The sequence below is a fragment of the Chiloscyllium punctatum genome, chromosome 6 (genome assembly GCF_047496795.1).
Source record: "Chiloscyllium punctatum isolate Juve2018m chromosome 6, sChiPun1.3, whole genome shotgun sequence".
NCBI classification, from domain to species: Eukaryota; Metazoa; Chordata; class Chondrichthyes; order Orectolobiformes; family Hemiscylliidae; genus Chiloscyllium; species Chiloscyllium punctatum.
Window position 1 is genome coordinate 37,459,719 of NC_092744.1, and position 26,570 is coordinate 37,486,288.

At 39.4% G+C, this 26,570-nt stretch overlaps 1 protein-coding gene across 3 annotated transcripts in view; it reads left to right on the plus strand.

Moving 5' to 3' along the window:
- Nucleotides 1-26,570, plus strand: part of atp11b (ATPase phospholipid transporting 11B) — a 174,629-nt gene that overhangs the window by 107,584 nt on the left and 40,475 nt on the right. For all 3 annotated transcript variants that reach the window (XR_011960884.1, XM_072572445.1, XM_072572446.1), the window contains 2 exons: nt 2,414-2,517; nt 5,947-6,112. Coding sequence is in view for 2 of the 3 variants with exons in the window: in XM_072572445.1 (XP_072428546.1) it covers nt 2,414-2,517; nt 5,947-6,112 (270 nt within the window). In the remaining variant the exon portion in view is untranslated. The remainder of the gene's footprint in view (nt 1-2,413; nt 2,518-5,946; nt 6,113-26,570) is intronic.

The window sequence follows — 26,570 nt, forward strand, 5'->3', positions numbered from 1 at the left end:
TCCAATAACAATCATGGTCAATATACATCAAAGAGCAATTAAAAATTGAGCAAATCAAAACAGATTGTTTGCACTAAAATTAAATGCACTTTTATTTCTTCGGTAACTATTTTCTCTTCTTTTAAAAAAAAAGCTGGAGCTTGAAATCTCAAATTATTCTCACCAGAGACTAGCTGAATGTAGATTTCAAAGTACAATTATAAACTGGTTCCTGAGCAGTATACCACAAACTAAAATATACAGCAGCAATCTAAGCTCATTTTAATTTTCATGGTTTATTCTACTGAATTTGCAAATATTTGGTTCTGAAAGTTATTAAACTTTGTTCCTATTCAACAACATCTTTCCTTGTACATATTATTTAAGACCCTAAGATAATAGGAGCAGAATTCGGCCATTTGGCCTAATGGGTCTGCTCCAGCATTAGACCATGGCTGATCTATTTCTCAATCCCATTCTTCTGCCTTCTCCCTGTAACCCTTGATCCCTTTTATTAAGCAAAAACCTATTTCTGTATTCAGTACCTCAATGACTTGAGATCCAGAGCATTCTGTGACCAATAAGTTCCATTGTTTCACCACCCTCTGGCTGAAGTGATTCCTCCTCCTCTCTGTTCTGAAGGGTCATCCCTTCACTAAGCTGTGTCCCGCAGGTCCTAGTCTCTCCTACTACTGGAAACATAATTTCTATATCCGCTGTATCCAGGTGCCTCCATATTCTATAAGTTTCAATCCGATTTCCCCCCGCCCCCCCCCCCCCCAATCCAACACACCCTACCCCAAACATCCTTCTAAACTCCAAGTACAGTCTTCAGAGTCCTCACCTGCTCCTCCTGTGGCAAGTCCTTCATCTGTGGGATAATTCTGTAAAGTCTTCTGGGCTCCTTCCAATGGCAACACATCCTTCGATACGGTGTCTAAAGTTGCTGAGTGTTCCAAATGTGGTCTGACCAGATCCTTCTACAGCCTTAGCAGTACATTGCTGCTCTTTTGTTCTCACCATTTTGAAATGAATGCTAATTGCTGACTGATCCTGCGTGTTAACTTGGAGAAACCTCAACTCTGACTCCCTTTGTGCCTCAGATTTATGAAGTCTTCCCAAGTTTGGGAAATAGTTTATGCCTCTTTTTCCTACGAAAGTGCGTAACCTCACATTTTCTGAAATTGTATTCTATCTGCCACAACTTTGCCCAGTTTCCTAGCCTGACCAAATCCTTCGGCAGCCTCCTCAACAATATCTATCCCTCCACCTATCTTTGTCTTCTGCAAATGTAGCAACAATGCCCTCCTTCCTCTAGATCAGTAATGTATAAATGAAAGTTTTCTCTCTTGTTAGCTCATGGGAACAGGAAATTAGGAAGACCTTTTCCCCCCCCCCCTCCTTTTCCACTCTGTTCTAATTCATGTGCCCCAAGAACTTGTCCACCTTTGATCTAAAGTATAATTATCCTTTAGACTTATGGCCCTGGCATTGAAATGGGTACATTTTGAGGTCACCAGCTATCGGTGAAAAGCCTGCCTTTTTTTAATTCACTCAGTTAGCATTTATTACCCATTCTTAATCCCCCTTGGAACTGCTTGGCTTTCTAGAACTACTTCTGAGGACATTTAAAAGTCAATCACTTTGCTGGGAATCTGGAGTCACATGTAGGCTAGATTAGATAAGGATGGGATTTTCTTCCCTAAAGGGAATTATTAAACCAGATGGGTTTTTACAACATTCAATCATGGTTACATGGTCACGACTAAATTAGGTTTTTTTTAAAATTCCAGATTTTTATTGAATTTATTTCGCAGTCAGCAGCCTGTCCCGAGGACATTAGATTGGGACTATAGATCCCCCAACGTTTTATCTCAGGCTCTCATTAAATGTTTGGTATATAACGCATACGTCCTCACTGAATCACCTGCTCAGTAACTCTTTTAAAACTCTTTGATCAGTATGCACTAGAGAATCTTTAACACAAAATGTAGTTGTACATTTTTAAACATAAAATATGGTCATTTGTGGGTAAATTGTTTTAATTTAGTTATGTTGGCATTGTTAACAGTTTGCCTTTTGTATAGTGGCATTACAAGTAGCAGTAAATAGTAAAACAATTTCTTCAAGCTCCTGTAATCACCTCTACATGCAAAGTGAAAACCTCATAATTAAACTATTAAAGAATGAATGTTTTCCATTATTAATTGTTCACTTGACTGGTTCGTAATGTTGAAAATGACTTTATTTCATTTGAAGTTACTTACATAAAATTTAAAGCCCAAGACAATGAAGTAAATATTTAATTAGAATTTGTTTTAAACCATTTTATTTCATGCCTGGCATGCTGTTTTCCTTGTAATCCTTTATAAAAAAAATTAAATCTCTCTCTATTTTCACCTCCACCCCATCTCTATTTTCAAAACGCAATCAGCTTGGAATCGAGACACACTACTGGACCTGGATAAATCACTTTGTTATGTGGGGTTCAATAATTTTTTACTTTGGATTTTCTTTGCTTTATGGAGCAATAATTTGGTAAGTGATTTGTACTAACTGACAGAATATTTGGTTATCTCTGTTCCATTATGAAAAGTGCAACTAGACAATTTGATAAATTGAATGTAAACATTTAACATATTAAGAACCTAGGAACAGGACTCGGCTGTTCAGCCCATTTAAGCCTGTTCTGCTGTTCAGTGAGATTGCGGTTGATCAATGGTGTAATTCTGTACAGTTGCCTTTGGCTCATATCCCTTCATACTCCTGCTCAGTATAAAATATACCTCACACTTAAAACTAATAACCTATCTTTTTTTTGGCTGACCATTCATCTCTTTTTAAATGGCTGAATACAATAGTCACAAAAAATAAATATAGACTTGGTTTTAGAGCCAAATTGTTTAACATTCAAGTACGATGGTGTAAAATAAAGCTGAAGTAGAATTTTGAAAATGAAGAAAGATTGTGAATATGAAGCAATCTGTAAATGAAGAATAGCACAGTGAGTTAAATTGTTACTTCGTGTCCAATGGTTTGGTCAGTAATCAGCCCAGTTAAGGGAAGCAAGTCTTTCCCTTGTGTTGCTTATATTGATTTTCTGGGAAATTAATTCCAGTCATCGCAACCCAAGTGCAGATTTCAAAATGCACTGGAACAGTGGGCAAATGTGTCCCCGAAAGACTCGCAAACGCTTGGAACAACCAGCTGGAGTAAAGTCATGTCATAAGTAGAATCGGTGAAGAGCTGATCGTCTAACCATGGGCTGTTCGTCCTGTGTTTACTGTTCATAGACTCAGTGCATGAGCAATAGATGGGAGAGAAGCAGTCTAGTTGAGAGAATTGAGCTCTTGATAGAGCAAGGATTGTCAATAGAGATGAATAAGTTGAGCTTCTCCAAATTTGAAAATGTTCAGTGGAATCCCGCCTATTCTTGTGGCTTTTTCCATTCTTCATGTGTCGAATTACATCTTCAACTTGTGCTACACTAGGTGGGAGTCCAGAATCATCTTTGGAGAGTTGGGGGATTTCCTCAAATGTATCCTGTACAAGTGTATCACTGTTTAAGAGTTACTTGAACAGGCTGATGTTTTTCTGTCTGTCAAGAGTTCTGTCCTTACTCTGCAACAACTTGAAGACAAGGTGCTAGGTCCATTTATTGACCTGGTGACACTAAAAAAAACCCCAAATGTTGTGCTTGTTGACAGAGTTACAGCTGTTCAGTTTTCTCAGTCTACCAATGGTTAGTGATTTCTCTATTACTACTTTGAGTTGCCTTTTGCTGTTTGATGGGTTCTTCAGTTTGCCTCACTGGTGATGTAGTTTTATCAGGCACGGAGATCTTTCCACCCCTTGGATGAGGTCTTAGATGATGTAGCCATTTTCATCAAACCATTCTTGGTGTTTCCTGGTCTTGTAGCCGATTTCTTCAGCGCATTAGTTGGTGTTGAAAACACCAAGAAGGATAATGTTATCTTTCTTTAGGTAATTATGGCATCTAGGATGGAGTATAAGCCTCTTTTGGACTTGTTTATGTCACCAAGTGTTGAAGGATAGTAACTCCTGACCATTCCCTACTTGTTCTTGGCAATTGTAATTTGAGTAATGAGGCAATCGTTGATGCTAGCATGGAGCTCAGTCAGCTGATGAGTTTGTTCTTGATGGCAAATCCAAGTCCACGCATCCTGGTTTGATGCTAGGGTTTTCCACTCCAGTAGGAGAGCTAACCACTACCTTCCCAAGCTGTTCTTCACCTGTTCTTAGAGTCTCCTGCAGGGCAGCGATTGCTCTGAAATGCCCGCGTTCATGGGAAACAGGGTAGTTCATCATTCAAGACAATTGTTTTTCATGGAATGGTTTCTGCTCTGAGATTTGAGTTTTCAGTTTTCAGATCACAGGTAGCTGAGTCCACTGGTTGTGGTTTTCCAGCCAGACTGGTGACAGAACAGACTAAGTTTAGGGCATGCTATCTAACTCCTTCCCCCATGCAAGGTGAGCAGAATGGATCCTTAAGAGCACTACTCAGTCATGAAGAAAGCTACTGAAGTGATCTTCTGTTGTTCTTTTAAGTCAACCCCCTCTATGTATGTGCCAGTCTAAAGTGAGAGGTTGCCAGATGGCTCAATCCTGTCCCATCACCTCGAGCTGCAAGACTTGTGTTAGTGCGAGGATTGGGCAGTTGGGTTTGATTTTGTCAAGATGGCTGCCTTGTGCAAGACATTTTTAATCTGAGAAAGCAAGAACCAAAGAACTGTGGATGCTGGAAACCAGAAACAAAAATAGGAATTGTTGGGAAATCTCAGTGGGACTGGTGGAGACGAAGCAGAGTTAACCCTTCTGGACCCAAAATCATCTAAAGAAGGATCACTGATATGGTGTTCCCATGCTGCCCTTGTCCTCCTCAACGACTGTGGTCATAGTCAGAAGTCACACGGCACCAGATTATAGTCCACCTGATGAAGGAGCAGCACTCTGCAAGCTTGTGATTTCAAATAAACCTGTTGACTATAACCTGGTGTCGTGAGACTTCTGACTTTGTCCATCACAGTCTAACACTGGAACCTCCACGTCGTAGATTTGGAAGTTGCTGTCAAAATAGTCTCAGTGAATTTCTGCAGTACATCTTGTAGTTAGTACACATTGATGCTACTATGTGTAAATTATGGAAGGAGTAAATGTTTGTGGATGTGATGCCAATCAGGCAAGCTGCTTGATGCATATACCATTTAAATGGTAATTCCATTAAATATCAAGGAATGATTGTCTCTCATTGTTTTCTATAATTTGAAGTTCAAAGAGAAGTTCAAATGTTATTTCCTTTCATTTGTTTTGAGTATATTAATCTCATTTTAAGTGTGACACTGTACTTAAGCTGTATAAGTACAATATACTATGTACAATTATCTAGTTTATTCATGTGCATAATTATTTTGATTTTGAAAGTCGTAACGTATGCAGATTTAAGGTACTTTCTTTTCCTGTTCATTGTAGGTGATATTTTTACCGTCTTTGTTATGGGCCCACAATATCTCATTGGTATAATGAATGCCCATTTGAAAATCAATTTTGTTCTCTAATTCCATATACTTGTGTGTTCGGAATGATTGAAATTGTACGTACTCGCAGTAGTCAGATTAAAGAATGTGTTAGGACATGTACATTCTTAATGAAAAGTGAATTATGTTAAAATAATGAGTCCTTTACTTAAACAGTTTGGATTGGATTGTCCTGTTAAAATGAAACTGTTATCAATACACTTTGTAGATGCATATTAAAGTTTTGAATGTGTTTTGCAAACACCTCCATTGTGTGAACTTTTACTTTAGTTGAGATATTTGGAATTTGTTGTAGTGTGAGATACTACTTTTTTTTGAAGTAATTAGCTGGGAGTAAGGGGGAGCTTCACCTGAATGTGGAGGTGCGATATGTGCTTACCATATGTTTAATCTCCAATCTCTTCCTTTTCAGGCCATTTTTGCAATCACAAGACATGTACTGTGTCTTTGTACACATGTTGTCCAGTGGTTCAGCCTGGCTTGGCATAATTGTTATCGTAGTTGCTTGCTTGTTCCCCGATGTCCTAAGGAAAGTATTCTGGAGACATGCACGACCTACTTTGGCACAAAGATCACAGGTAAGGATTGAGTCGAGAAGCGCATATTTAAATGTATTGAGATTTATTTTTGAAGTGTACATTTTTATGGGTGTTTTTGGAAACATAATCCAACTGGATTTGATTTTTGATATTTTAGTTCATTACCTTTTTCCATGAACTTTTTTAGATGCAAGATAGTATAAGCTTGTAGTTCCTATTAGTTGGCTACTGTACAATGATGATGGACTGTATATTCTTTACTGCTGTCTAAAAGTACAATACAATTTACGCAATGTTAGATAAAAGTTGTCAGTGGATTTATCTTTCACCACATGCGTAACTCTCTTTCTCAGTTACTTGTATTACAATATGCAGGAGATAATTTGTATAGCTAGTTCAAAAGTTGTAACTTGTTGATTTGTGCGTAGGTTTAAATAAAATACAGGAAGTAGTGGTGAGCCACCATCAAAATGGAAAGTGAAATGAAATGTGAATATTTATTGGTTAGGCATTTTAAAAAGAAATTATAAATATGCCAGCACAGTGGAAAAATTGAGAATCTTTGTTAGATAACAGACTGGTCTATTCTTTTTATGTATGTAACAATTATCAAGAATAAGAGCACAAGCATCTTTAAAATCAAAATGTTTACCGTACCATGATAAGTTGATTGTCTGATTCATGTTTCAATATACTGAGTCCGCATCATCCTACTTGACTCTCAAATACAGAACTGAAGCAGACCTTGATTAGTAGTTCATAGGTTTTAGGATGTGTGCATCTAAAAGGATATTATGATGTAATATTTACATGATAGGTAGCATATTAAACAGCATAATTTTATTTACAGCAAAAATATGGTATGCTTTTCTCATAGAACGTTTTTTAACATACAAAAAATACCAGATTGCTGCTCAAGTGAAATTTTGCTTTTTCATTTCAATGTATCAGTTGCAAACAAATCGTGCTCCATATTCACAAGTTTCAAACAACAGGTTTCAAGTTGACACATCTTTCCTTTACTGCGCATTTTAGCAAAAACCTAAAACGTGCAGAAAAGATTGCGCAAAATCTACACAGTTAACCCTTGGACAACAGATCTTGGGCTGCAAAGTGACAATGTTAGTGCCAGGCAACAATTTTCCAATGAGAGAATCTAATCTACCCTTGACATCCAGCTCGCAATTAACAAGCTAGGTGTCAAGCGTGTGATGGAATATTCTCCACTTGCCTGGATCAGGGTAGCTCCAACAATAGATCAATAGAGTCCATACAATAAAAGACAAAACTCCCTTAACTGAAATACCATCACTAGCCAGGGCATGCTTGTCTTTACTGATGCAGAGGGTAGCAGATGGATGGAAACAAGTTCTCCTCCAAGCCAAATACCACCTGACTTGGAACTATCTCGCCATTCCTTCACTGTCGCTTGGTCAGAATCCTGGAACTCTTTTTTTAAACTGTATGTACAACTATCCTGCAGGAGCAGTGGTGGTTAAAGAAGGCAGCTGATCACTGCCTTTTCGAGGCATTAAGTTTTGGTGATAAATTGTGACCTCGCCAACAACATCCACATCCTAAGGCCAAAGAAAATCACATGAAATTGGCTGAAGTGTGCATTGAGGAATTTTCATTTGATGTTCACTTGGTTGAATAGGGAATAAAAACAACCTCCTGTTGAATCCATATTCATAAAATTCTGCTCTTTGTGCTAAAGTTCAACCTAAGTGGGGACCTTGGATTTGATGGTTGCATGGTATTTACTGACCCAGTGATCATACGGCATGGGGCCATTCGGTCTATTCCATCTGCTAAGGTTTAGCCCACTCGCCTATGTATCTATATATCTTCCAGACTTTTAATTTTGACATGGTGGCTCAGTGGTTAGCACTACTGCCTCTCAGCACCAGGACCCAGGTTCAATTCCAGCCTCTGGCAGCTATGTGTGTGGAATTTGCACATTCTCCCTGTGTGGATTTCCTCTGGGTGCTCTGGTTTCCTGCCACAGTCCAAAGATGTGCAGTTTAGGTGAATTGGCCATGCTAAATTGCCCTTCGTGTCCAGGGATGTGTAGGTTAGATGCATTAGTCAGGAGAAATATAGAATAATAGGGTAGGGGAATGGGTCTGGGTGGAATACTCTTCAAAGGGTCAGTGTAGACTTGTTGGGCCAAATGGCCTGTTTCCCCACTGTGGGGATCCTGTGATTCATTGTGATTCTTCACATCTATGTTTGTGTCATTTGTGAACTTGGCAATAGTTTCTTTATTTTCTTCATTCAAGTAATTAATCTCTACTGCAAATATTGTGGCTCCAGTCCTGATCACTGTGGCACTTTACCAGTTACAGGTTACCATCATGAAAATACCCCCTTTTATCCCAGCTCTGTCTTGTCTTGTTTAGCTAGTTATCTATCCATGCTAGTATGCTACCCTAAACGTGGACTCATCTCATTAAGTTGCCTTTTGTTTGGTACGTTATTGAACGCTTTTTGGAAATCCGAATACATTACATTTGGTTTCCTTTTGTCTATCCTGCTTGTTGTCGTCGTAAAAAATTTGGATAAATTTGTCAGGTATGATTTTGCCTTCATGAATCTGTATTGACTCTGTCTTCTGATATTAAGTATTTCTAAATTGCAAATCTCTATTGCATCCTTAGCTTTATTAATTTCCCTAGCAACACTTCTTGATTGGTAGCTATTGTAGTTATTTCCACTTTTCTGCCCTGTCCCCAACCGCCCCCCCCCTTTCCCACTTGAATTAATATTTTTGAAATGCTCCGAGTGTCTTCTACTGTGAAGATTGATATAATGTATTAAACTTCTCTGCCAGTTCCTAGCTCCCTTGCTGCATTCCCTATGTTCACTTGGGGCCTCTGTCTTCCTTTTTATTTATTCCAAGAAGCTTTTACTATGCATTTTGATGTTTGCTTGTTTGCCCTCCAATTTTATTTAAGAAAGAAAGACAAATATGTTTACAACTGAGAAGGAATTTCTTTTCTTAAATGGTGTATCTTCAGAATTCTTCATCTGTGAACTGTGGAAGTTCAGTCATTGGGTATGTTCAAGATAGAAATCAATAGAGTTCTGGATGCTAATGACATCAAAGTATATGGGAAGAATTGTGTAGTGGGAGCCATTATCTGTTTGAATATGGAGGTGGTTTGACGGGCTGAATGGCCAACTACTGCTTTGTATTAGCTTCTTAAAAGTCTGCTCTTGTTAACTGCCCAATGATAGAGTTCACGACATTTGCTTTTTGTTTTTCTTTACTCCAGAGCAAATTTCCAAAAATCAAATATCCATCTGCATAATCTCAATTGTCTGACCAGGGCCTCGTGGGGGATGAAGTTAAGAAACCGTTCTAATTTCAAAGGGTTGTTGAAATTCAGAAATGTCTTTTACAAGTGGCAGTTGGTGCTAGGTCAAGTCTTTATTGTAGATCTGAGAATAATCTGTTAACCAAATGTATTTAAGGAAGTGAGGGAAAGGCAAATGTATGGAGTTGGATCACAGGTCAGCCAGATCTGTGACATGCCAGAAAAGGCTCAAAGATGAAATGGCCTGTTTCTGATCTGATGTCCCTCCTTATATGCTCTTGTACTTTTTCTGTATATTAGATAAAGCCCCATTTTCATAACTTTGTGACAGAGGCGAATTGCAACTAACGTGAAATCAAAGAATCATACAGCCAAAAAATTCATCCTCTCCTGCCACTATTAACTCTTTAAAGGAATGTTCAGTTTAGTATGACAGATTATCTTTATCCCTAATTAATTCATTAAAATTAACTAGAATGAATTAAATACAAGTCTCATTGTGTTTTTTGAACACTCCAGTGGAATCTTCTATGATCTGTTATCAGATTTATTCTGCATCTCAAACATTTTTCCTTATTTCTTCCTTTGTCACCTGTTTTGAATCTATTACATCTGGTTAACAACTCTCGTACCAGAGGAAACTGTTGCTGCTTTCTTCCAAACCCCTTAATCTCTATTAAGTCTCCACTTAAAACTTTTCTGCTCAATGAATTACAATCCAATTTCCCTAATCTCCTGCCATAACTGAAGTTTCTTATCCTTCATGTCTTTTTAGTCAAATGCCAAAATACCCTTTCCAAGATATAGGCATCCTTTCTGAAGTATGCTGTTCTGAATTGTATACAATATACCTGTTGAGGCCTAACTAGCAAATTATAAAACTTGAGCATGATTGACTTTTTTTGTATTTACTGTCTGTTTTCAAAGCCATGCATCTTTTGATAACTGCCGTATCAAATTTTGATGCCATTGGCAAAGGTTTGCAAATATCCATTTGCTCCTTCACACACAAGATATGATATTTAGGCTATAAAAACAAATTGCTGGAAAAGCTCAGCAGGTCCGGCAGTATCTGTGGAAAGAAATCAATTTAATGTTTCAGGTCTGGTGCCCATTCCTAAGAGTTCTTCCTGGAGAGAAGATTAATAGGTGATCTGATTGAGGTTTTCAAAATCATCAGTAGTTGGAGAGAGTAGATCAGAAGAAACTGTTCCTGCTTCTAAAAGAAACAAGAGCGAGACAGAATAGATTTAAGGTGATTTGCAAAAATACGCAAGGGTGATTTAAGAAAAAAAAAGCTCTCACAGCAGATATTGGGATATGGAATGCATCGCCTGAATGGTGGCGGTAGGTTCAGTTGAGCATTTGAAAGGATGATTATTTGTATAGAGATAAAGCATGTTCAGAAAAAAAGTAGGAAATTAACGACAAGTAGTGATGTTCATTTTGAGGAGCTGGTGCAGACACAGTGGACTGAATAGCTTCCCTCTGCACCTTAACACTTCTGTGATTCTGTGATATGCTTTGCTTTAAGAAATTTCTTCAGGGTTTATCCCAACACTTGGCACCTTTCCTCCCTTTGTCCTATAAATGCAACTGTATCCTTGTGCTACAGGACAGTTGTAGCAAGATAAACTGCACTCCCTTTTTTACAGCACACTTTGCTGTATCCTGTGATTTAAATGTCCAACCACATTGATGGTTCCTGTGAAAGGATGAGTGAATAAGGTAACTGTGAGGATAAGATCCCAGTTGGGTAGGGTGACGAGGCTTAAGGTGGAAATGGTGCCTGTTAAGTGACTGAGTATTTAGGGTAGTTGGTGATGCTGGGTCTAGTAGAGATCCTGGGGGAGAGGAGAGAGGGGTCTTTGATCCAGTGCCCTTTTGAGAAGGGTGGTTTATTGGGTTCTGGGGTGTTTTGGATCTCTTGAGAAAGGTATGTTGGGTTCCAACAGCAGGGGGTGGACAGATGTGGCTGTTCCAGCATAGGGTGGAAATGTGGTCCCAAAGGAAAGAGGTTAGTGTCAGTTTCCCTGGGGATGAGGTTTTTCCTTTTTTTGGTCGAACATCTGGGTGTGGAATTTAGATTAGATTGTCCACAGTGTGGAAACAGGTCCTTCGGCCCAACAAGTCCACACTGACCCTCCGAAGAGTAACCTACTCAGACCCATTTCCCTTTGACTAATGCACCTAACACTATGGAAATTTAGCATGGCCAATTCACCTGACCTGCCCACCTTTGGACTGTGGGAGGAAACCGGAGCACCCAGAGGAAGCCCATGCCGACACTGTGCAATCTCCACACAGTCACCCAAGGCTGGAATTGAACCTGGGTCCCTGGCGCTGTGAGGCAGCAGTACTAACCACTGAGCGACCGTGCCACCCTGGGTCTCAAGAACAGGGGTGGGGGATACAAGGTCTCAAGGGCAGAGACAGAGTAACAGGTCTCGGGGAAGAGGGGTGTATCCAATGGTATGGTTGGTGTCAGCCATTAGGTTAGGTTAGGTTAGATTAGCTTAGATTACTTAGTGTGGAAACAGGCCCTTCAGCCCAACAAGTCCACACCGACCCGCCGAAGCGCAACCCACCCATTCCCCTACATTTACCCCTTTACCTAACACTTCGGGCAATTTAGCATGGCCAATTCACTTGACCTGCACATCTTTGGACTGTGGGAGGAAATCTGAACACCCGGAGGAAACCCACGCAGACACTGGGAGAACGTGCAAACTCCACACAGTCAGTCGCCTGAGTCGGGAATTGAATCCGGGTCCCTGGCGCTGTGAGGCAGCAGTGCTGACCACTGTGCCACCGTGCTGCCCAAGGTGTGTCAGCTAAGGTTCTGGAAGAGGTCTGGGAGAGATATACTTGGGGTACTAATGGTATGCGGAGTGATTAGTTTAATGGTTGCCCTGGGGTTAACTTAGGACAATGAAAAACCTAGTTTTTTGTGTGTAACTGTTAGCATAACTACAAGGGAACTCTCTGAATTCTCTATTTAATTGGAGGATTCCAGGAGTAGGGGAATTGCCCATTTTCTTTCTTCATTTACCAGGCTATTCCCTTAGATTCTGCTATATCAGGGATTCTGCAGTGTCCCAATGTAAAACTCCAATCTATACTATAGAAATAACTATCTGGAAATTGGTAAGTCTGAGCCAATACATCCTAATATTAAGCTTGGTGATACATTGGATAATTCAGCTATACAGGGTGAAGGAAGAAAAATAAAAGTGCAGTAATGATTATGGGATTCATTAATTAGGGGAATAGTTTGGCATTTCTACGGTCACAGATGTGACTTCAAGCTGATAGGTTGCCTCTTTGGTTTAGGGGTCAAGGATATCATGAGTGTCTGGAAGACATTCTGCAGGGACATTTTGAGATTGAACAAGCAGGTGCATGGTTCACACTGACAGCAGTAACTTCGGGTGGCAAGGAGAAGTGAGATCCTGAAAGCAAATTTCAGAGAGTTAGGAAGGAGAATGGAAATGTAGTAATCTCAGATTAGTCTCAGTTGGCATGCTGCTGAGCATAGGAAAAAGCGAATGAGTGAGTGATTTTCACATGTGGCTGGAGTACTGGTGTACAACTAAGGGTTGTTTAGACGTTGGGATCAGTTCTGAGGTAGGTAGGAGTTGTACAAAATGCTATGATCCCAGCTGATGGTGCTTCTGGACAAGTCAGATCTCTGAATGAGACCTTGCTTGATAAATCTGCGTTTTTTGTGTATTTTGTTAACAGGGTGATTAGTCACCAGAGGCTTAATCACTTGAGGCCGCAGATTGTATTTAAAAATGAACAGGAGTTTATTAGACAAAAATAAAACAACAAAGCAAACTATCTAAATATAGAAATTGCTTAGAAATGTCTCAAAACACACAGCAAAGTGCCAACCTGTTTGCATACACCATCTGTTAGGCATATCGTTTCTCTGGACTTGACTCTATCTCCATCCTTGAGGTTCTACTTCACCGACTCCTTAGTTTCCATTGTTCACAGCAAAGAAACTATTTAATGAGCTTGTTCCAAGTCAGTCAGCATGAAACTGATAAATCTGAATGCTTTCATGATTATAATTACCTGCAGATTTCTAACTGGACTCTACTAATTTGGATGTTTTATGAACTAAAACTTTCTGCTGATGTGACTTAGTCCCTAACCTCCTACTAGTCGTGAAATTAAACTTGCTTCTAAACTCAATCTTGGTGTCTTCTAAATTAAATGGTAAAAAACTTGTTTGACCTTAGATTTGTGAACTGCAAACAAAGCTTTATAGCCTTGTATATTTACCCCACCTGTCGTAAACCTGCAATATAAACATCTCCCTACTAATACCACAGGAGTCTGCAGTCACCTACTTTATCGCAAATGCTGAATATAGTAATTGTCCTGGAAGAACTCTCTATCCTTGCCTTATTTTAAAAGAAACCTCTTTGCAAAAGTAACTAACAAGCAATGTGCTTCAGCTTTGGAAATGCAGCTTCCACAATGATTTTACATCACAAAGGTGAACGAGTTGTATGTTGGCATGACCAGACTACCATTCTGACAGTGGGATTTGCCAGTTATGTTCAGGAGTGGTTATGAAGAAAGAGCTCAGGTTGGATGAAAGCAAAACTGACAAAATAATCCAGAAAAGCAGTAATGTAAAAAGTAAGCAAAGAAATGACAGTGTCATAGAGATGTACAGCATGGAAACAGACCCTTCGGTCCAACCAGGTATCCCAACCCAATCTAATCCCACCTGCCAACACCCGGCCCATATCCCTCCAAATTCTTCCTATTCATATACCCATCCAAATGCCTTTTAAATGCTGCAATTGTACTAGCCTCCATCATTTCCTCTGGCAGCTCATTCCATGCACTTACCCTCTGTGTGAAAAAGTTGCCCCTTAGGTCTCTCTCATACCTTTCCCCTCTCACCCTAAACCTATGCCCTCTGTTCTGGACTCCCCAACCCCAGGGAAAAGACTTTATCTATTTACCCTATCTGTCTCTCATAATTTTGTAAACCTCTAAGGTCACCCCTCAGCCTTCGGCGCTCCAGGGAAAATAGCCCCAGCCTGTTCAACCTCTCCCTATAGCTCAAATCTTCCAACCCTGGCAACATTCTTGTAATTTTTTTCTGAACCCTTTCAAGTTTCACGACATAATTCAGATAGGAAGGAGACCAGAATTGCACGTAATATTCCAACAGTGGCCTAACCACTGTCCTGTACAGCCGCAACATGACCTCCCAACTCCTGTGCTCAATACTCTGACCAATAAAAGAAAGTATACCAAACACTGCCTTCACTATCCTATCCACCTGCGACTCCACTTTCAAGGAGCTATGAACCTGCACTCCAAGGTCTTTGTTCAGCAACACTCCCTAAGACCTTACCATCAAGTATATAAGTCCCGCTAAGATTTGCTGTCCCAAAATGCAGCACCTCACATTTATTTGAATTAAACTCCATCTGCCACTTCTCAGCCCATTGGCCCATCTGATCAAGATCCTGTTATAATCTGAGGTAACCTTCTTCGCTGTCCACTACACCTCCAATTTTGGTGTCATCTGCAAACTTACTAACTGTACCTCATATGCTTGCATCCAAATCATTTATGAAAATGACAAAAAGTAGAGGACCCAGCACCGATCCTTGTGGCATTCCACTGGTCACAGGCCTCCAGTCTGAAAAACCATCCTCCACCACCACCCTCTGTCTTCTACCTTTTGAGCCAGTTCTGTATCCAAATGGCTAGTTCTCCCTGTATTCCGTGAGATCTAACTTTACTAACCAGTCTCCCATGGGGAACCTTGTGGAACGCCTTACTGAAGTCCGTATAGATCACATCTACCACTCTACCCTCATCAATCCTTTGTTACTACTTCAAACAACCCCATCAAGTTTGTGAGACATCATTTCCCACGCACAAATCCATGTTGACTAGCCCTAATCAGTCCTTGCCTTTCCAAATACATGTCCATCCTGTCCCTCTGGAATCCCTCCAGCAACTTGCCCACCACTGATGTCAGGCTCACTGGTCTATAGTTCCCTGGCTTGTCTTCTGATACCTCACCTGTGACTATTGATACAAATATCTGAACAAGCGACCCAGCAATCAATTCCCTAGCTTCCCACTGAGTTCTAGGGTACACCTGATCAGGTCCTGGGGATTTATCCACCTTTATGCGTTTCAAGACATCCAGCATTTCCTCCTCTGTGTAATATGGACATTTTTCAAGGTGTTACCATCTACTTCCCTACGTTCTTCTATATCATCTTCCACAGTAAATACTGATGCAAAATACCCATCTAGTATCTCCCCCCATTTTCTGCGGCTCCACATAAAGGCCGCCTTGTTGACCTTTGAGGGGCCCTATTCTCTCCCCAGTTACCCCTTTGCCCTTAATATATTTGTAAAATCCCTTTGGATTCTTCTTTTCTATTTGCCAAAGTTATCTCCTGTACCCTTTTTGCCCTCCTGATTTCCCTCTTAAGTATACTCCTACAGCCTTTATACGCTTCTAAGGATTCACTCGATCTAGCCTGTCTATACCTTACATATGCTTCCTTCTTTTTCTTAACCCTCAATTTCTTTAGTCATCCCGTATTCCGTATACCTACCAGCCTTTTCTTTCACGTTGACAGGAATATACTTTCTCTGGATTCTCATTATCTCATTTCTGAAGACTTCCCGCTTTCTAGCCGTCCTTTTACCTGCAAACGTCTGCCCCCAGTCAGCTTTTGAAAGTTCTTGCCTAATACCGTCAAAATTGGCCTTTCTCCAATTTAGAACTTCAACTTTTAGATCTGGTCTATCCTTTTCCATCACTATTTTAAATCTAATAGAATTATGATCGCTGGCCCCAAAGTGCTCTCCCACTGACCTCTCAGTCACCTGCCCTGCCTTATTTCCTAAGAGTAGGTCAAGTTTTGCACCTTCTCTTGTAGGTACATCCACATACTGAATCAGAAAATTGTCTCTGTACGCACTTGACAAATTCCTCTCCATCTAAACCCCTAACACTATGGTAGTCCCCGTCTATGTTTGGAAAGTTAAAATTCCCTACCATAATCACCCTATTATTCTTAGAGATAATGAAGATCTCCTTACAAGTTTGTTTCTCAATTTCCCTCTGACTATTACTGGGTCTGTAATACAATCCCAGTAAGTTGATCATCTCTTTTTTTTTTATTTCCTAGTTCCACCCAAATAACTTCCCTGGATGTATTCTAGGAATATCCTCCCTCAGTACAGCTGTAATGCTAGCTCTTATCAAAAACACTGTTACCCCTCCTCTCTCGCCTCCCTTTCTATCCTTCCTGTAGCATTTGAATCCTGGAACATTAAGTTGCCAGTCCTGCCTGTCCCTGAGCCATGTTTCTGTAATTGCTATGATATCCTAGTCCCATGTTCCTAACCATGCCCTGAGTTCATCTGCTTTCCCTGTCGAGCCCCTTGCATTGAAATAAATGCAGTTTAATTAATTAGTCCTACCTTGTCTCTGCCTGCCCTGACTGTTTGACTCACTTCTGTTCTCAACTGTACCAGTCTCAGATTGATCTCTTTCCTCACTATCTCCCTGGGTCCCAACCCCCCACCTTACTAGTTTAAAACCTCCCGAGCAGTTCTAGCAAATCTCCCTGCCAGTATATTAGTCCCCTTCCAATTTAGGTGTAATCCGTCCTCCTTGTACAGGTCACTTCTACCCCAACAGAGATTCCAATGATCCAAAAATGTGACTCCTTCTCCTATACAACAGCTCCTCAGCCATGCATTCATCTGCTCTATCGTCCTATTCCTGCCCTCACTAGCTCGTAGCACCAGGAGTAACCCAGATATTACTACTCTTGAGGACCTCCTTTTTAAATTCCTGCCTAACTCTCTGTAATCTCCCTTCAGAATCTCAATCTTTTCCCTTCCTATGTCATTGGTTTCAATGTGTACAATGACCTCCTGCTGGCCCTTCTCCCCCTTGAGAACACTCTGCACCCTCTCTGAGACATCCTTGATCCTGGCACCAGGGAAGCAACACACCATTCTGATTTTTTGCTGCTGGCCACAGAAACATTTGTCTGTATCTCAGACTAGAGAATCACCTAACACAATTGATGTCTTGGAAGCCGACGTACCCCTCGTTGCATTAGAGCCAGTCTCAATACCTCAAGGACCAACAAATAGAATTTTGCATCAGAATGGGGAATAATGTTAAAATGACAGAATTAAAGGTACTCTAGATTGATTATTTGAAAGCAGAAATTGGAATGAATAGGTATGGTATAGTTATCATTAGAGGTGTGGCTACAAGGTGACCAATATTGGGAATTGAATATCCCAGAATATTTGGCATTTTGGGGGGAATAGGCAAAAACTAAGGTGAGATAGTGTTCTTAATAAGGCTCAAGATCAATAACATTGAGAGGAGCACCAACCTAAGAATTTAAATGTAAAATCAGTTAGAATGGAGCTTAAAAATAGCAAAGGACACTAAACATTGTTTTCAGCCACCACATTATAATGGTAGTCTAGAGCAGGATATAGAGCAGGATATAAATCAGGAAATTGAAAGTGCATACAAATTGGGTAACAACAATGGACAGTGTAAATTTACATAGACTGGTTAAGCCAAATCAGTAATTAGACTCTTATGAATGAAATCCTGGAGTATTTATGCACTAAGATTCTGAAATAGGTTGAAAAATCGGCTAGGGCTGTTTTAGGTTAAAGATCGTGTGTTGAGAAAGGGCTCACTAACAACCTTGCTGAAAAGGGAACCTTTGGGAAATAGTGATTTTAATACGATAGAAATTTGCATTGTTTAAATGCAGTATCATTCATTTTGAAATTAGTGTCTTAAAAATGAACAAAGGATGTTATGAAAGTATGAGGGGCAGTTCCACTGTAGTGGATTTGGATCATGCATCAAAATTTGACAATGAGAGACTATGGTTAGTATTTAAAGAAATACTGCATGGTCTACAAGGTTGGTTAGCTCAGTTGCCTGAATGGCTGGTTTGATAAGTGATGTTCAATCCTTGCACCAACATAGGTTAACATGAAGTGATCTACTTTTCAACCTTTCCCCTTACCTGAGGCATGGTGACCTTCGGGTTAAACCTCTCTAATGAGAGCCCAGCCATTTGGTTTGATGGGCTATGACAGTTTTACATTCATTACAGACGATGTGTAAGTTAAAAAGCATGTTCCTTGAAGATGCAAACACCTAAAGGAAAAGATGAGTCATTGTAGCTAATGGAAGACAATAAAAGTTGCCTTGTAATGGCAGGAAGAAGTGGTAAACCTGAAGATTGAGAGCAATTTAGAACCCAGCAAAGGGAAAACGAGGATATGAATGCAGGCTAATGAGAAATACAACTGTAGAATCTAAAAGTTTCTTTAAATATGTGGAAAAGTAAAGGGTCAAATGTGAGTCTACTACAGGTGGGGACAGCATAATTTAAAGTGGAGATAAGGAACATTTAAACAACGTAATTACTTTTCACCTGGCTTCATAGAACAAGATACAGAAAAGTTCCCAGAAGTACTAAGTGGCCACAGTATTTGTGAAACTGAGGACCTAAAAGATATTAGTAAAGAAGTAGTGCTTGAAAACTTTACCAGATTGAATTTTGATAAATCTACTGGATCGTATGTGTTGAAGACGATGGCTATGGAGGTGCATTGGTGATTAACTTGCAAAATTCTGGAAAGGTTCATACAGATTGCAAAGTAGCAAATATAACTCCACCATTTAAGAAGGGAAGGGAAGGGAGGACAGAGTGAAGAACTACAGACTTTTCGAGCCCTCCACTATCACCTGATGAAGGAGCGTCGCTCCGAAAGCTAGTGTGCTTCCAATTAAACCTGTTGGACTATAACCTGGTGTTGTGTGATTTTTAACTTTGTCCACCCCAGTCCAACACCGGCATCTCCAAATCATACAGACTTTTAGTTTGATATTAGGGAAGATGTTAGAATCTGTTATAGATAACCGGACATCTAGAAAAGCACTATTAACTTTGGTAGAGTTAACATGAATTTATGCAAGGGGGATATGGTTAACAAACTCTTTATCTCTTTATTTTGGTCTCTTTATCTAAAGAACAATGCAATTCCATAAGGGAGTGCAACAGAAGTTCACAAGACTAATCCCTGACATGGTGGGGTTGTTTTCAGCAAAGATTGAGGAAAATGGACCTGTATTCTCCAGCACTTTGAAGAGTTACAGGCGATATCTTGAAACGTACGTAATTCCTACAGGATGGATGTAGCTAGATCGTTTCCCTAATGACTGAAACTAGAACCAGGGAACATCATCTCAGAATAAGAGATAGGAGTAGGACATTAAGACTAAGATGAGGATGAATCACTTCATTTAGAGTGTGATGGCTCATTGGAATGACGTACCCTAGAGGGCTGTGAAAGCTCAGTCTTTGAGCATTTTCAGAAAGAAGTTGATAGATTTCTTCAAACGAATGAAGTTAAGGAATACGGAGTTGGTGTTGGAAAGCGATATTGAAGTAGATGATGAAGAATTATCTAACTGAATGTTGAAAAGGCTCACCTTAAATGGCTTTCTTCTGTTCCTTTGGAATCTACTTTTAGAAAACCCTGCAGTGATGTCCTGGGGCTAACATGATTGACCTCCAATAATCTCAGTCATTGTCCTGCTAGGTATGATTTCAGCTACTGGAGTGTTTTTCCCTGATTCCCAATGACTTCATTTTGCGAAAGGACTTCTATCTCACTTTGTCAAATGTACGTTCATATCAAAGATGAGAGCTAAGATTTTTGTTTTGTCTTGGATCTTAAATATGAAGGTATCTTTGATGAATAGGGAGATCAAAGTCATCGAGCAAAATTCTCTCTCCTCTCACCTCTGGAATTCAGCTCTCTGTTTCCTATATTTGCAGCAAAGCTGTAATAAGGTCCCAAGCTGATTATTCCTCGTTGAACCCAAACTGAGCACTGAGAGAAGATTGTTGATGTGTAAGAATAAATACCAAAAAAAAAGTTAAGTCCAGTCATTGTGTGGGATGTCTACCATATTTAGAAATGATTCTGACTAGCATCTGAACAGGTAGAGGAATCTTATAGTAAGGCTTTCTAAATTAAAAGGCGAAAAGGGAGACACAGAACATTGATTCTTGTAAATAATTCTTAATGTACCAACTTCTACATCTTGATAGGAATGTTGAAAATGGTGCAGAGCTAAGTAGAAGGAAGTACAATCCCTTTCTGGGTGTACAAATCTCGGGGACTACTTAGTCATCAGTAAAGTCTTGGTCTTCCTGTTTGGAAATGGTGCAATATGGAGAGGAAGTAAAGGTGATTATATTAGATTAGAGACAAATGTGTAAATTATTAGCTTAGTTAGCGTATATTAGTAATTTTTATAAAGAATTTTCTTTATTTTGTACAAATGTGCAACTGTATTTTCCTTTATCTACTTTACATTACTTTTTCAACTAGATCACGATTGTGCCGCTCTGTAAAGGAGGATGCAAACCTCCCGGACAGTCCTCTAGCAATAGAAGAATTATTAGCTGCATTCGCTCAGTTATCCATATGTAACTACAAATGGCAATAAGCTGGTTTTGTTTCGTTTTATTTTTAAATAAGAAAGGTAACTCTGTTTAATGAAAGCTTTTATCTAAATATATATTTAAATCTTATATTGTGCACTTTAAAATATTAGTCTCACAGCCCTTTTTTTTTGTAATCACAAGTCATTGTTTTGTTCAGCACAGATGAATAAATCCTCACATCAAACAACAACTTATCCATATGTGTTATATTTCACATTATAAATAGTTGATTAGCAGAATATACAAGAAATTTCATGAAGAAGGTATTTAGCACATACTGTTGTTTTTGCTTGAACAATTTTGAAGGCCCTAAAGAAATGGACATTTGTACTTTGTTTTACAGGTGGATTTAAGTACTTCAAGTATATAGTCTTACATAAAGGACCTTCAGAAGTAATAATCAATGAATTTATGTAGTGTAAACAAAAACCGGAAATGCTGAAACAACTATGCAGTCTGTCAGCATTTGAGAGAAAATCAGTTGATATTTCAGGTCAGTTACCAATTAGCAGAATAGAGTCTAGTTAAGAAATTTTGAGCACTTATGAAGATGAGCGCAGATCTGTAATAGAGTGGAAGATAGATTATCTGAGAACTGTACAACTATAATTGTCCTATTTATTTTATGAATAGGGGATGCTTTTAGAGTGTTTATACAATTACTCGAGTGTTGTCAAACTGATCCATCTAGGGGAATTTTAGCTGGTAGAGCTTTTGCTAAACTTCAGATCTTCAAGCTGGTAATGTCATTTTTATTTACTCTTCAATTGCATACTTGGTTTTCAGTTGTGCATAAATTTATATGTTCCTTCAATATGCATGGTACATGGGAACTCTTGTATTTGAATGCAGGGTCACTGAATACTTCAAGGGCAGTGTTAGATGGATTTTTCTTTAGAAGGTAACCAAAGATTTGGTGGAATAGATGAGAATGTGTAGTTATAAACACGAGCAAAGTAGCCATGATTTTGAATGGCAGAGCAGACTCAAAAGCTAAATAGCCTCTTTCTATTTTTTATGTTTGTATAAACAATGGCTTTGTTTTGTCAGTGGCTGTCCAATATCTCACTCGAATGAACGTGTTCCACCTGTTACTTAGCCTTAATGTGATATGTCACCTAACTGTGGGACTATCCAACCCCCTGCAATTTTATTATCATCAAATCGAAAGGTTTACTGATACCATTAAAAAGCCCTTGAACTTTTAAATAGTGTATAAATAAAAAAGACCCTTGAATGAAGACCTTCGTGAGTTGACTGAATAAGTTAAATTCAATGAAAAAGCATTTTGCAGGAGTGTTAACAGACTAGGTTTTGCACTGATATTAAGACAAATAATCAAGTTGTAGATTTTAAGAGATTAATTTGGCGAGGAGAGCATTTAGAGGGTGAGTATATTTAGGTAAATTTGAGAGCTCAAAACTGAGGCAGCAAAAAAGTTTTTTGGTTTTTTTTTTAGCCCTGTAAATTCCAGTGGAAATATTCTCAGTATCAGACTGACCCATCTGTTCTCCTCAAGTCTCTCATTATCACTTTGTTTACCAGTCCTGCTGCTTTTGTATCTTTAATAAATTCTGATATTGTGCAAATTAAAGGGCAGGTCATTCTCGACAAATCTTTCGGAATTCTGTGAAGACATTATGAGCAAAGTAGACCACGGGGACCCTAGTGGATGTGGTGTACCTAGATTTCCAAAAGACCTTCGACAGGGTGCCATGCAAGAGGCTGCTGCTTAAGATAAGGATGCATGTCATTGGGGGTAAAGTATCAGCATGGTTGACTAACAGGAAGCAGAGTCGGGATAAATGACTGCTATTCTGGCTGGCGATCAGTGGCTAGTGGAGTGCCTCAGGGATTGGTGTTGGGATCGCAATTATTTACAATTTATATAGATGATTTGGAGTTGGGGACCACCTGTAGGGTGTCAACATTTACAGATGACACTAAGATGAGTGGCATAGCAAAGTGTAGAGGACTGTGAAACCTTGCAGAGGAACATAGATACATTGAGTGGGCAAAGGTCTGGCAGATTGTAATATTAAATGTGAAGTCATACATTTTGGTCGGAGTAACAGTAAAAGGATTATTACTTGAGTAGTAAAAAGTTGCAGCATGCTACTATGCAGATGGATCTGGGTGTCCTGGTGCATGAACCACAGAAGGTTGGTACAACAAGTAATTAGGAATTTTGTTCTTCATTGCTAAAGGGACTAAGTTTAAAAGCAGCTGTACAAGGTGCGGGTGAGGCCACAGCTGGAGTATTGGGTGCAACTTTGGTCTCCTTACTTGAAAAAGGATGTACTGGCACTGGAGGGGGTACAGAGGAGGGTCACTAGGTGAATTGTGGAGTTGAGGGGATTGGTTTATGTGGAGAGACGGAGTAGATTCTACTAAATTCATTGGAATTTAGTAGAATGAGGGGGTTCTTATAGAAACATAAAATTACGAGGGAATAGATAAGATAGAAGTAAGGAGGATTTTTGCACTGGCAGGTGAAGCTAGGACAAGAGGGAATAGCCTCAAGATTAGAAGGAGCAGATTTTGGACTGAATTGAGAAGGAACTTCTTCACTCAGAGGGTTGTAAATCTATGGAATTCCTTGCTCAGTGAAGTAGTTGACACTACTTCAGTCAATGTTTTTAAAGCTAAGGTGGATTTTTTTTAAAAACAATTAAGGAGATATGGTGAGAGTGCAGGGAAGTGGATCTGAGTCCACGAAAAGATCAGCCATGATCTTATTGAATGGCGGAGCAGGCTCAAAAGGATGGATAAGGTAAAAACCAATGACTGCAGATGCTGAAAACCAAATACTGGATTAGTGGTGCTGGAAGAGCACAGCAGTTCAGGCAGCATCCAACAAGCAGCGAAATCAACATTTCGGGCAAAAGCCCTTCATCAGGAATAAAGGCAGTGAGCCTGAAGCATGGAGAGATAAGCTAGAGGAGGGTGGGGGTGGGAAGAGAGTAGCATAGAGTACTATGGGTGAGTGGGGGAGGAGATGAAGGTGATAGGTCAAGGAGGAGAGGGTGGAGTGGATAGGTGGAAAAGAAGATAGGCAGGTCGGCCGAGTTTGTTTCACAACATGGTTGAAGAGCTTCAGAGCAGAGGAAATGACCTGGGAGTTGCAGTGGGAGAGGGACTCCCTGAGATTCTTGTAGAGAGAGGAGGAAAACTTCTTCAAGGCAGGCATCCTTGCAAGAGGATTCGCAGTGGGGTTAAAATCAACAAGGTAAAAACAATGACTGCAGATGCTGAAAACCAAATACTGGATTAGTGGTGCTGGAAGAGCAGGATGGATGCCCTACTCCTGCTCCTCGTTCTTATGTTCTTGTATCTTGTGGCTGAGTTGAATGTTTTATCTTTATTTTTAAAAATTGCCTAGTCAAACTTGTTTCACCAAGCAATATCCGTTAATCGTTGTTGTTCTTTTGTTGAATCTGATGTTTTATATCATTATTGAACAAGTTCTAAAAATGTCCATATATCTTTTTGTGTCTCTTTCAACTGTGTAGTCAGTCATTTCAAAAAGTATATTCTGGCCTTTAACATGTCCTTACTGGCTGTCAGTGATATGCATTTTGAAATATTAACTTCATTTTAAATCATAGTTTTTAGGTTTTGCCCAGTGATCATACTAACTGGTCTTGTAGTCTCAGATATTCAACTGTTACATCACTTACAACCCTTGTGTTTTCACCTGTTTATACCTTTTAGTTCCAGAATTCTTTACTGAAACCCCTCATCTCTCTTCCTTTAAAAACATTCATAAAAACTATCTTTTAATTAATTTTAGTATCCCCTCCTAATATCCCCTTTGGTGTGGTGTACATTTTTATCCACTGTGTTTCAATGGAATGTCTGTGGATGTTTTTTTGTCACAGAAGTACTCCATATATGCTGTCCTCTTGTAGTTATATGATTTATTGTGTTCAAAGATTATACAGTAGTACCACCCCCGCCTCCCCATACCCGCGGGGGATATGTTCCACGACCTACCATGGAAACCCGAAACCCCGGATAGGAGCGAACCCATTCACTTCAATGGGAAATTTCCCTTCCCAGCAACCTCCCGGTCCCTGGTTCCGGAACGTTCCCTATAATATATTCGGTATGCAGGTAACTGGAACTACAGAAAATGATTCTGCTGATATGGGGGTTGCCCTGTATAATGTCCTCCTTCCAATTTCATGTCACTGCTTGCATATCTTGGGGAATGAAAATCTGGAGCGAGTGCTTGTTATATCTTCTCTGCCTTGCATGTCTTTGCGGCACAATAACCTATCCATTTTGGACTCCAGTCTATTTTTCTTTTACCTAAGAGCCATTTCCCATCATTCTCCAGAATGATTGTATGCATTCTCACTGCTTCTACTTCTGTTAGTAAGTATGGACACATATTAAATTTCTCAGCTACAATTCTACCGTCCTTAAGACTGCCACCTTCATGCAAAGTCATTCTAAAATTGGATTATCATTTTAAACATTTGATATCTATTTATAACAGGCCCTAGTATTTACTGTGCATGATTTACTCAGCTGCTTTAAAATTCTGAACCATTAACTTTTGCTTTATCATCAACAGCAATTTAGATTTCAATATATTCTTAATCGCTCTTGATCCAGCACTATAATGCTAACCTTGATATACTCCTTTTCACTTTGTATTGGAGAGTGTTAACACTTAGTCAGTGACCTGATTTGATCGTACTTCAAAAGTTCTGAGAAAGAATCACCAATCTGAACTGTTAACTATTTCCCTCTCTTCAGATTTTACCAGACTTGCTGAGAACTTAGTTTGTGTTTGTTTCAAGAATAATTACTAGCTCTATTGAACTTTTGAGGCATGGACAGGATGTGAAAGATACCACGTTAATGGAAGTTCTTTTCAACTGGTTTTGTTACTGGTTAATGTGATTCGTTTGAATATAATGAATTTTATTTCCTTAACAACTGTCAGTACCATCTTGTATGGGGTGTGTTTAGTTGTATGTCACTGCGTGCTAAAATTCTGTATATCGTTATCTTCTATAGTACCAGGGTACGTATTCCCGAATGTTTACTATGGATATTAGATTGTATTCCACACTAGTTAGGAACTTCAAATTTGTGGGTGTTCCCCTGTGTGTAAATTATGAAAACAATCATTATCGCTAGATAGTGAACAAAGATGTAGATATTGAAAGATATTATTGGTATACCAATCAGTGCATTTTTTCGCAACATTTCACTTTGATCTGTGCAGGTAAATTATTCAGATACTCAGACATTGTGTTTGTTACAATAGATCAGTGGTTATCATTAGCTTCGAAGACACTAAGACTTGTAGAATGCTGCTCCATGAGAGGGTTTTGGGAAGAGGGGCTGTTGAATGAGTGACTGGGATGTTGGGAAGAGGAGTTCCTGATTAAATAATTCTTGGGAGTGGTGGGTATTTCACTGGCATGTTTCTCTGAATTTCAAGCACTTATACTCCAGTAAAAAAGCTCACCTATCACGTTAGTGCGAAGTAAAATATTTTGCACATACATTTACTTGGGAAACCAAAAAGAAACTGCCTGTAGGTATACACACATAGTTTGTAAATAGAAGTATGAAACC